The 12,500-nt window shown below is 36.5% G+C and overlaps 3 protein-coding genes across 4 annotated transcripts in view; 2 read left to right on the forward strand and 1 right to left on the reverse strand.

Annotated features, from left to right (window-relative positions):
- LOC144960848 (uncharacterized) overlaps nt 1–6,231 on the forward strand; it is a 26,069-nt gene extending 19,838 nt beyond the window's left edge. The window contains exons 3-4 of the mRNA XM_078894228.1: nt 2,090–2,279; nt 5,702–6,231. Coding sequence (XP_078750354.1) covers nt 2,090–2,279; nt 5,702–6,156 — 645 coding nt within the window. The 3' untranslated portion in view covers nt 6,157–6,231. The remainder of the gene's footprint in view (nt 1–2,089; nt 2,280–5,701) is intronic.
- The window catches only part of LOC144960846 (atrial natriuretic peptide receptor 1-like), a 169,566-nt gene that overhangs the window by 123,708 nt on the left and 33,358 nt on the right, over nt 1–12,500 (forward strand). The gene's annotated exons all lie outside the window — the stretch shown is intronic.
- Nucleotides 6,628–12,500, reverse strand: part of LOC144960847 (beta-1,3-galactosyltransferase 1-like) — a 10,718-nt gene continuing 4,845 nt past the window's right edge. The window contains exon 2 of the mRNA XM_078894227.1: nt 6,628–7,958. Coding sequence (XP_078750353.1) covers nt 6,749–7,957 — 1,209 coding nt within the window. The 5' untranslated portion in view covers nt 7,958 and the 3' untranslated portion in view covers nt 6,628–6,748. The remainder of the gene's footprint in view (nt 7,959–12,500) is intronic.

Here is a 12,500-nt window from a genome sequence, read left to right on the forward strand (position 1 = left end):
AATATAAAGCATATCGACAGCTAAGAACAAAAAAATAGTACTATAGGGGTTGATAATTCTTGCATATTGATGCTTGTAGGGAGAGAGGAACGTTTATGTCTTTCGCTTATGGTTTTGTTGGAGATAGCCCTTTTGACTTCTAATAGATGCTGTGATGTTTTAATTGGGGGTTGGGCGCGCGGGGGGGGGGGGGGTGTTTCTTACAGTTTTTAATGTTGTGCAATGTTCGGAGACAGCACCTTTCAAATAAAATGTCAAAACCTTCTTTTCTATTAGCATGTTTCGATGCTCTTATAATAGTGCAAATTAAGAGCATTTTATCAGCCACCCTAATGCACCCCTCCCCCACCGAGATTGATACATAGAAAGATAACACACTTTAAATGACTGATCTATAAGACAATGTGCATAGGCTTGAATCGATTTTAAAACTAGCAAGTTTAGAGAGAAAATACATACGTTTCTTAATTTTAGATTCAATTTTTTTTACTTTGTGTTCATTTCACATTATAATCTATCAGGGGCGTAGCTATATTGGTTGATTTGGTGCCTGGCACCGCATCCATCTTTTAATAATGGATTACAGCATTTAAAAAACAATAAAACTGAGAAATGGTAAATACCGCCTCTTACTTATTTGAGTAAGTCTTTTCTTTCTTTTTTTTCTTTCTTTTGTACTTACAAATACAGCATCTTTTAACTCATTTTTTTTCTTCTGATAATGGCACCACCCTATACTGTAAGCATGCCACGCCACTGTAATCTATACAACCACTCCTAAATATTTGTATTCTGAAACTTGCTCTTTGATCTTTGATTTTTGGTGGACGAGGGATTGTTTTTGATTTTCTAAAGTCTACAGCTAATTCTTTTGTTATACCTACATTTAAGTCTAAACAATTTCTTTCACATCAAGAGACAAAAAAAATTCAAAAGCCCGTGATTAAGGTTTAAGACAACTCTAAATACGATAGGGAAGGCTAAGGAGTATTATGCGTATCTCTCTTGTACCATAACATGGAGGCGAGTGTCCTTCTCACGAAACATACGTGCTCTCTCTCTCTCTCTCTCTCTCTCTCTCTCTCTCTCTCTCTCTCTCTCTCTCTCGGAGTAGCAAGCAGTTTTCCGTCCGATGACGAGCGAAGAGATCTAGTCAGTGGATCAAGCTTCAATTTGTCCTGGAAATAAGTGCTGTTCGAAAATGTGAGAATTGCAAAAGCCAAAAGATTGACAACAATGATATAATCAATATTTTTGTCACACTTGATGTTATGAATTTTCTAATTTGACCATTTCTGTTAAGGTTGAATTATAAGAATTCACAAAGATAATTTAATGTGCCGGGCAAGAGTTAGATTTTCATTATTGAAGATGCCAAGATTTTTAACAGTTGATAAACTTTGTACAATCGAACCACTTATGTTACATATGATATTTTAAATAGACTTTGCAATTTTTGGATTTGTCGTAAAATGATGATTTTGAATGGATTTTTTTTTTCATCATTCAACTTGAATCATAATTTGTGTATTGTCATCAAATTTTTGACATCATGTTTCAATTCTAACTAATGCTTGTCTTTGATCATTTTGTTCGTATGCGATATATATTTTGTGTTACCTGCATATAGATGGTAAATGATCTAATAGTATCCCAGAAACTCGATTAGTAGCTGCGTATATAATGTGAAGAAGATGGGACCTAATGCGGCACCTTGAGGGACTCCACATTTGAGTTTCTTGGCCTCAGATATATCTCTCGTCACTCTCATTCTCTGCACGCGATATGTAAAATATTAATGTTTCCAGTCTAAGACATTCTCTCTAATTCACAAATTATTTTTGGAGAATCGATCACAAAGGATTGCATGGTCGATCGTGTCGAAAGCAGTGCGTTAATAAAAAAGGACAATGATCAGCAAATTAAAAGTGTTGTTTTAGCACTGTACTGTTCTCTGTATGCTGACTGATATGGCTCTTTCATATCATTTGATTAAATAACAATTGTTCTATCTAACAATTGTTTCAACTCAGCTTTTGCTAGAATTTTGAAGACAAAGTACAACGTTTCTCTTTTCTTTCTTAAACAGGAATCCTCTCCGTCCCTGGCGGGTGCCACCAATAACAACGGTGTAATCTCAAACCTCTTAGGTTTCTTGTCTCCATTTGAGTCTACTCACTTTGCAGTGAACGATTCATTTGAACAGCAACCACTTTCGAGCCAAGATATTCGAGAACGTAACAAGAAAAAGCCTGAATTTAGCCAGCTTAACATAAACAGTAAGTTTTATATAAAGGCAACAAATTTTCGCAGGTTTACGCCGATGTGCATTTATTTCAACGCATGGCAAGCCAAAATTGTTTTAGGTTCATTGCAGTAAAATAGAAACCTTCAAACCAATGAAAAAGATTTTTATTAAACAATTTTAAATCAGGCCCAAAATAAGGTTAAACAGTCGTGACGTCACTTCCCTCGTAATGACGCATAGTAACTTAGTAACTGGTTCTAAACTATCGGAACAATGGCAGACGCCCTTATTAATATTTCCCCGACGAGCATAAAAGTGTATCCAGAGGAGGAAAACATTATAAATCTGATCATGTTTTGACTTTTATGCATTCTGATCACATGACATGTGACAAAGTTATAGCCAGCATGAAAAATAAAAAGTACTGATTTTCTTTGTTTTGAACCAAGCTGCTCATTGCTGGGCGGACGGGACATCAGACTATTGAATCCTATTGTGTTCGGTGTTCGGTCACCGGACATTCCCTGGGTGGGGTTCCTGACCTCCCGTAGCGGGCAGGGAGGTACATACTGTATCTTCTATCCCCTTATATCTGTTTTCCACCATGCTTTCTGTCTTTGTCTTGGAATGAGGTTACTTTGTTTTTGTCCTGGCCCTGGTTGGAGTATTGGCTGGGAGGGAAACAGTCAAATGCATAGTTATTGTTTTGGGAGATGATATTTTTTTCCTTGTAAATCATCTCTGTTATGTATTATTATATTTGTTTTTTTAGTGTATAATGTAAGCATTTGAGTGTATTCCTCTCTGTTGGATTGTGTGCTTGAGTCCGGATGAGACTTATAGGTGATCTCAAACTAAGTACATTGGCGATATGCTCTTGGAATCTACATCTGGTCCCTATTTTTTCCCAGTTCCCCTTTGTCTTACCTTTTCTTGGGTGCTTTAATTGTAATTCTAGAACTTTTTACTATCCCTTTTCTTCCTTTTTACTGGCGCTGATATAACCTATATGTGTTGCAAGCGCCGTAAAACCCTTAAAAACATTTTTTAAACCGGACATTCTAATACGTATACCTGGGTTTAGGCACATTTAGCAAGTATGTAAATTCTACGGACACTTTTTAACATTATTTGTTATAATTGCCATTAAACCCTTTTCTTCAAATTAAATCGACCGATAAAAATGACCCATCCATTTGCCCTCCCGCCCCCCCCCCCCTCTCTAAAGAAAAATGTCAAGCAACTTCATCCTTTGAACCCTGTGATTGCGTGACTGGGTCTGTTTGATTTGACGAAAAGTACATTACCAAGATAAGCAATTGCTTATTGTCCGTTTCACGCTATAGAAACCGGGATAAACTTCAGCTCCAAGGGCAAAATGGGCTCTGAAGGACTATTTTAACAGACCCAAGAACCAATCACTGGTGAGGGTCAGAAGAATATCCCAACTGCACCCAATAAGGCTCGCAACGGACTATCCGGACTCCTATGAAAGCATACTATTCTGTACAACTTTTTTGTCTAATGCTATGACACTCGCCTTCGGATCGTAAAGTCTTGGGTTCACAGGTGAGTCCTTGGAAAATATATTTATTTACATTCTCTCACAGTACTCAGGTGTAAAATGAGCACCTTGCTGTTAACAACCTTGTCTCTGTCCAACAAATGAGGAAATCAGAAAGGATTGAGGAGTAGAATAAAAGATTTCTTACACTTTTGCGTTTTGAGATTCGAACTTTGTTCCCAACGCGCACTCGCAAGCGTTTGAAGCGGAATACTAGAAAGTAAGAGGATAGGAATAATGATAATAATGATAATGATGATAATAATATTAATAATAATAATATAATAATAATAATAATAATAATAATAATAATAATAATAATAATATAATAATAATAATAATAATAATCATAATCATAATCATAATCATAATCATAATCATAATAGAATAATAAGAATAATAAGAATAATAATAATAATAATAATAATAATAATAATAATAATAATAATAATAATAATAACAACAACGACTACGATTATGATGATGATGATGATGATGATGATGATGATGATGATGATGATGATGATGATGATGATGACGATGACGATTACAATTACGGTGCCTGTCGCTGGATTTATGACATTAAAATAAAAGATATTTCAAACCACAATCGGACAAATGGTATTACAAAAGGTCCCCACAAAAGTATAGCTTTAAATTATTAAAAAGTCTGCTGATTTAATTTATTCATAACTTTATTTTTTAAATTTAGATGATGATGATGATGAGATGATGATGATGATGATGACGATGATGACGTTGCCATTTGTTAAAAGGCCTTGAAGAGCGGTGTCATCTGCAAACTTTATTAAAGATGCACTCAGGTCTTGACTTCTATAGGCATTCGTGTATATCGTGAATAATACAAGGGACAATGCATAACCATTAGGAGCACCAATATTTGTAGTTATGCAGGAAGACACGATTTGTCCCAATTGAATGTTCTCAGTTAGAAATTCGAGTTCCCAAGCAATTATATTATACTTTTTAAAATTCAGTCCAGTGAATTTTTGAACAACCAACTGAGGGAGCATTGTGTTGAACGATAAAGAAAAGTCTACAAAAGAAATCTTCAATAGCTCTTAGGGTAATCTAGATGTCTGTAAATGTTGTTTGTAAACAGCAGAATGGCATCTTCTACCCCTGATGACTATAACTCAATGGCATAAACTGGTTCCTAATTTTAATAAAAACAATTTTTTCTAAAGATGCCATGACTATTGAAGTCAGTGCAGTGCAACAGGTCTCATTGATTCAAATTTTTCTTGTTTTGGAACAGGAATAATTTTTGTAGTTTTCTAAACTGCAGGGATCGAAACGCATTAGAAGTACATGTTAAAATATATTTTTAAATGGGGGAAAGCTGATAGGCACATTCTTTTAATAATTTTCCTCTCAACCCAGTTCTGCAAGGCTTGTTGTTAGGATAATACCTTATTTCTTTTAAAATAACACCCGTATAATTTGTCATATTTATATGTATGTCTCTCTCTCTCTCTCTCTCTCTCTCTCTCTCTCTCTCTCTCTTTCTTTCTCTCTCTCCCTCTCTTTCTCTCTCTCTCTCTCTCTCTCTGTGTATGTGTGTGTGTGTGTGGGTTATGTGTTGTACCGGTATGGTATTTACTTTATGCCCGAAAAGTACCGAGTTCGACCAATCGTCGCACTGTGTGGCTTTGAGCAAGTCACCTTGCTTTAGCTCATTTTGTGATGCTGCACTACGCCCCGAGTTATGAAGGTCTTCCATTGCACTGACCCTAAAGAAAAATTTCCCCTTAGGGATTAATAAAGGGAACTGTATACTATATATTATTATGGGAAGGGTGTATGCGAGCATAAATTGATTTCACGGGCCTGTATCAATTTCCTTATTCGTTTATTTTCCTTCACAGGCTTACAAAAGATGAGCAGATTTCGTGTGGAATCGACGCAGACTTGCCCAGTCCTAGCAGGAAATCGAGTCAAAATTGACGGTTACGATTACGTGCACCACATTTGTTATTTATTTATGAATATGGATACCGGTATCTACACAATTCCCTTTAGCGGGAAATACAATTTCTGTCTCTACAAACAGGAAGCTGGGCAGAATGGAACGACCTGGTTTCTGTGCATGACGAACCCTACGAAGGACGGGTCGAAAAAGAAGATAATTATAACGGTGGACGACGACGATTGGCAAGACACACACGATATCCCGAATATGGTTTACTGTCCCGTCTTGGCGCATTGCGACAAGGACAGTCATGTTTGGATCGAAGCCGACGCGGAAATGGATACAGAAATACGAGCTGGTTTCAGTGGAAAGTTACTGAATCAAATTACCCCTACTGCGAAGGAGTGTTAATGATGTAAATTATTTTAAGTTTCATAGGCAATGTGTGTGTGTGTGAGTGTGTGTGTGTGTGTGTGTGTGTGTGTATGTGAGTGATTCCTGGATGCAAGTCCTGCTGTGAACTTTGCCAAGTTGAGTCCTCAAAGAATACACATCTTTTCAACATAAGTTTGGGCTGAAAACTCGTCTTTCAAACATATCATCGATTATAAGGACCCTCATCTTACCTAAAACTTTCAAACCTGGGACTTTAGGAGGGCTTCGTGGAACATGTAAAGTAAAGTAATCCTTCAGAGCCTTTAGGCTCATGGAGCCGGAGTTTATCCCGGTTTCTATAGCGTGAAACGGACAATACCAATTGCTTGCTATCCATTGGATATGGATAATCCTCGCTAATCTATCGCAAAGTACTTTCCTCCAGATCCAACAGACCTACCCTGAGTGGACGGGGGGAGGCGGGGGGGGGGGGGGGTCAGAAAAAAACTCGACAACGTGGAAAATGAAGGTCATTTTAATCGATCAATAATTGAAGGACGACTTTCTGGCCAAAACTTTATACACGTTGCCTATCCAGAGTGCGGTAGTATATTTTGAATCATCCTTGTCAATGCTGGAATACAAATGCTGCATTGTGGTATATAGAAACGCCTGCAATGGGAGCACAAAAAGCTGTAATGAAGACATCATCTAACCAGATGAGTCTAAGGCGTTGGTAGGCGTGAAAAAGTAGGCCTGCGGTCTCCACAGAGTATCCCATGAAGCCTCCCAATAAAAATGGTGGGTAGGAATCGTAAGGGTACTCTTGAACTGGGATGTGCCATCTGTTCCTTGGGTTTCTATGAGGTTTTTCCCCCGTTAGCATTTTTCCTAAAATAAAATGTGGGTTTTTGGTTGGATCTTTATAATGTTCCTGAAGAGCTCGAGTCGCGTTGGGCAAATCTACTCGACAGTCGTCATCCATGCGTATAATAAACACAGATTTATTGCAGTGTGATACACTCCATCTTAAAAGAAGGGCAGCATTTTTCGTGATATTTCTGTAAACGTCGATATAATCACATTGAACGATGTCTTTGTGTTCACGTTCTTCGTCTTTGATTTGTTTTTGTATATTTTTGGAATTTAAGTCATTGGGATTAGCAGGTGATCCGATAAAGAACAGCATTTTGGCACGGTTTTTGGGATCTTTTGCAAAAAGGGCAGCGCTGTTTTTTCGGACTTTTCGCCTTCTTTCAAAATTCCCTGGCGCTGAGGGAACAGCTATGATGTATTTGACGTCGTTCTCAGTGCAGGGGTTTGGTTGGTTGAGTAAGTAAGGATACGTGTGCGGGTTGATGATTGGCATATCCAGGAGTTTTGAGGTCAGATCCATTTTGTTGTTATTATTATCAATCTGTTTCGATTTGTGATTCCCATTACCACTGTGCTCAAAGCCCGTCAATTTATATGTATTATTATTACGGACGCTATATGTTGTGTTGAATAAGAATGACCAGCTGTCAGTAGAAAGTTGACTCTCATGGAGGTAATATTTTTGGAGGCACCGAAATATTTTTTGTATGAAAACGTCTTCAAATTTTATTTCCGAGTTTTGACTGGTTAATTTTACTTTCAAGTAGTCCAAAGTATTTTGAGCTCCAGCTTGACTGAAGTTGATCTCGCAAGGAGAGTCTTCAAATACAGTGTTCCTTCCTGTTAGCTGTAACATTTTGGATGTGGTAATGTACAATGATGTGGTAATGATGGCAGCAATTAGAGTCAAAATAATCTTGTTTTGTCTTCGCACTCGACTGTATATGAAAGTAATAGCCATTCTGAGGAAATAAAATGAAATGTACTAATCAAGACAATTTCACAGAAACATATATTGTTATTGTCGTCAGTCTTTTTAGTGGAGCCACTAAACCTAAAGTACAGTAGTCCTTCAGAGCCATTAGGAGCTTGGAGCCGAAGTTTATTCCGGTTTCTGTAGCGTGAAAAGGGCAATCAGATTTGCTTGCTACCCTTTGGGTAGAACGCAATATTTTCTTCTACATTTTCTTCTTCTTCTTTTCTTCTCCATCTTTTCTTCTACTTCTTTTCTTCTTCGTCTTTTCCTCTTCCTCTCCTCATACTCCTTCTCTCCTCCTCCTCATACTCCTTTCTCCTCCTCCTCCTCCTCCTCTCTCCTTCTCCTCCTCCTCCTTCTTTCTTCTTCTTCCTTCTCTCTCTCTTCTTCTTCTTCTTCTTCTTCTTCTTCTTCTTCTTCTTCTTCTTCTTCTTCTCTTCTTCTTCTTCTATGCGATTTTGACTGTGGTTACTTAGTTTAACAAATTACCAAACATATTATCTCATTTGTCAATGTGTTTCATTCATCCTGCTTTGTTGATAAGGGGAAACCCAAAACGTCCACATTGTCTGTAATCGTTTATTAAATTGAATCTTACCTTCAATTTGACATTGTTATTTATTTCTTCGAGCTTCGAGCAGCAAAATCTATATTGTCCAATGTGATCTCACTTGTCTTGGGCCTATCAAGTATTTGTTTCACGTATCTCCCCCCTCTCTCTCTCTCTCTCTCTCTCTCTCTCTCTCTTCTTTATTATATTATATATTTTATTTATATATATATATAATATATATATATATATATATATATATATCTCGAAAGATTTATAAATAACTCCGTTCTCAAAAGTTGAGCAGTGTCAGTGTATGGTATTTGTTTTTATAATTGTAATATATATATATATATATATATATATATATATATATATATATGTATGATAAGGGACCCCTTGTAAAGCGCGTTGAGCACGTTTAATGGGTATTGCGCCATATAAAATAATCTCCAGTTTGGGACAATTACTGGGGTTGATCGACAAATAAAAGCAAGAAAAAACGTTTTTCTAGTCTATTCACTAAACTTGTTCAAAGTACTTTATGAAGGGTCCCTAGTCAACAACAATACACCTGTGTGGGGTTGCTGACCTCCCATAGTAGGCAGGGGGTACATACTGTGTCTTCTATCCCCTTATATCTGTTTCCAACATGCTTTCTGTCTTTGTCTTGGAATGAGATTACTTGTTCTTGTCCTGGCCCTGGCCGGAGTCCTAGCTAAGAGGGAAACAGTCAAATGCATAGTAATTGTTTTGGGATATGATATTTTTTCCTTGTAAATCATCTCTCTGTTATGTACTGTTATTGTTATTCTTTTCATTTTTAACATATGATTTGTAAACATTTGAGTGTATTCCTCTTAGTGGGGACCTGTGCTTGTGCCTGGATAAGACTTTTAGGTGATCTCAAACTAAGTACTTTGATAGTGTGCTCTTGGAATCTACATCTGTTTCTTCTTTGAACAAATTCCCCTTTGTTTTACCTTTTCTTGGGTGCTTTAATTGTAATTCTAAAACTTTTTACTATCCGTTTTCTTCATTTTTACTGGCGCTGATATTCTTAATGTGTTGCAAACGCCGTAAAACCCTTAAAAACAAAACAAACAACAGCAACACGTCAGGCTATAAGTTTACGTTTTATTTGAAAATCAACACATATGAAAGTAACAGCTTCTAAATTGTAGGCATTCAATAGAAAGTGGGCCAAATAAAATTCACTGATTCAAACGGGGACAAAGTGTACAGACTAGGCAAAAGCAAACAATCGTAATGACGTATGGTAACTTAGTAACTGGTTCTAAACTATCGAAATAATGGCGGACGCCTTTATGAAATACTTCTTGTTTTTGTTTTGTTTTTAAGGGTTTTACGGCGCTTGCAACACATTTAGGTTATATCAGCGCCAGTAAAAAGGAAGAAAATGGGATAGTAAAAATTTCTAGAATTACAATTAAACCACCCAAGAAAAAGTAAGACAAAGGGGAACTGAGAACAAATAGTGATCAGATGTAGATTCCAGTAGCATACCACCAATGTACTCAGTTTGAAATCACCTATAAGTCTCATCCAGACACAAGCACAAAACCAAACAAAGAGGAATACACTCAAATGCTTACATTATAAATTCAATATAAAAATAATAATACATAACAGAGAGATGATTTACAAGGAAAAAAATATCATCTCCCAAAACAATAACTATGCATTTGACTGTTTCCCTCCCAGCCAGGATTTCGGCCAGTGCCAGGACAAAACCAAGTAATCTCATTCCGAGACCAAGACAGAAAGCATGTTGGAAAACAGATATAAGGGGATAGAAGACACAGTATGTACCTCCCTGCCCACTATGGGAGGTCAGGATCCCCACCCAGGAGATACTTCTTCGACGAGCATAAAAGTGTATCCAGAGGAGAAAAACATTATAAATCCGATCTTGTTTTGACTTTTATACATTCTCATCACATGATATGAGAAAAAGTTCTAGCCAGCACGAAGCTCAAAAAGTACTGATTTTTTTGTCTGCTGGGCAGACGTGACATCAGACTATTGAATCCTATTTTATATACGTTATAACATGCACAAGATAACAATAATATCGTAAAATTCAACAACTACTAACTACAGGTTATGTGGTCTAGTAGTAAAACACGCTTTTTCTGATCGGAAGGTCTTGGGTTCCAGCCTCGCTTGCTTGGCACATAGTTGAGTCCTTTTTTGTAATTTCGCCTAACAGGCGTCAGGTCTCGATCTACATTTTAAGTGTTGCTTTTGGCTAGGAATCCGGAACCCTTTGTAAAGTGCTTTGAGCACGTTTAATGGATATTGCGCTATATAAAAGCTTAAGCTCAACTACTACAAATTCTAATTTTATTTGATTTCCGCAAACTAGGAGATAATATGAGTAAGTTTAGTGACCATTGCATAAAAGTTATAAGTCCCAGGGAAAACATTTTCCTTATATTAAAGTTGAGCTTTTATATAGGGCAAAATCCACTAAACATGCTAAAATGCTTTACTAGCAGCAACACTTAACCTAAAGAATGAGACATGACGCCTGTTAGGCGATAATACATTTTCCCCGACACAGACAACTTAGTTAATGACCAAGTATTCATTTTACACCTGAGTACGGTGAGAGAATGTGAGAAAAGAGTCATTTCCAAGGACCCAACTATACGTCGAGCGAGCGAGACTCAAACCCAGGACCTTCCGATTCGAAGGCGAGCGTCATTCCACAAGACCACATAACAGCACTAAAGCTGAGTAGAGTAGAATTTAGTTAAAGGAATAGAAAACCCAGATTGTCCATTTGTGACCCAACGTCTCAAAACGGTATTATGTCGGGATGTACCAGATGCTAAAAAGTCAAATTATCGTTAAACTAGTCAAAAATATGAAACGTTGGTATTTAGCACAATAAAATGTGATAATCCTTCTCCTCTATAAAGCAAATAAACTCAACTTAAGCATGATATTTCTGGCTATAAATTCCATTTTCAGCATCTTAATCATCCCGACTTAATACCGTTTTGAGACAAGGGGTCACATTTAATATTAAGCTCGAATGGAAATATTTGATTTTTTTAAAAATGAGAATGCAGGAAAAACACATGGCTGATTTTGAGATTTTAAATGTTTATAGAGTTATATTCATTTTGAAGTGCCCCGCAACAGCACCCCCAGGCGGCTACCAAATGGTTCATGAGGGGGACAGTGCTTTCGCGGATTGGGTGAAGCGATACAACGTGGAGTTGTAGCCATACGAAACTACTACTAGCATAAACAATTCCAAAAAACTGTATTAGGAGTTATAGATATCGATCAATAATTTTCTTTCCCATGAACAGATTTCGGTGGATTTTTTATGTTATAAATGCCGTTGAGTATGTTACCAGTTATGTAAAATTTAGCTTGGTACCATAAAGTATGTATGATGTATGTATGTATGTAGTTGTATGTATGTATGTATGTATGTATGTATGTATATGTATGTATGTATGTATGTATGTATGTATGTAAAGTATGTATGTATGTTGTATGTATGTATATGTATGTATGTATGTATGTATGTATGTATGTATGAATGCTGTATGTATGTATGTATGTATGTATGTATGTATGTATGTAAAGTATGTATGTATGTATGTATGTATGTATGTATGTATGTATGTATGTATGTATGTATGTATGTATGTATGTATGTATGTATGTGTATGTATGTATGTATGTAGTTGTGTGTATGGTATGTATTAGTATGTATGTATGTAAAGGTGTATGTGTGTATGTATGTATGTATGTATGTATGTATGTTGTATGTATGTATGTATGTAGGTATGTATGTATGTTATATGTATATGTGTATGTATGTATGTATGTAGGTATGTATGTATGTATGTATGTGTATTGTATGTATGTATGTATGTATGTATGTGTATGATGTATGTAGATGTATGTATGTATGTATGTATTATGTATGTA

The sequence above is a fragment of the Berghia stephanieae genome, chromosome 15, assembly GCF_034508935.2.
Source record: "Berghia stephanieae isolate SIO BIC M18660-M18661 chromosome 15, UCSD_Bste_1.3, whole genome shotgun sequence".
Lineage (NCBI taxonomy): Eukaryota > Metazoa > Mollusca > Gastropoda > Nudibranchia > Aeolidiidae > Berghia > Berghia stephanieae.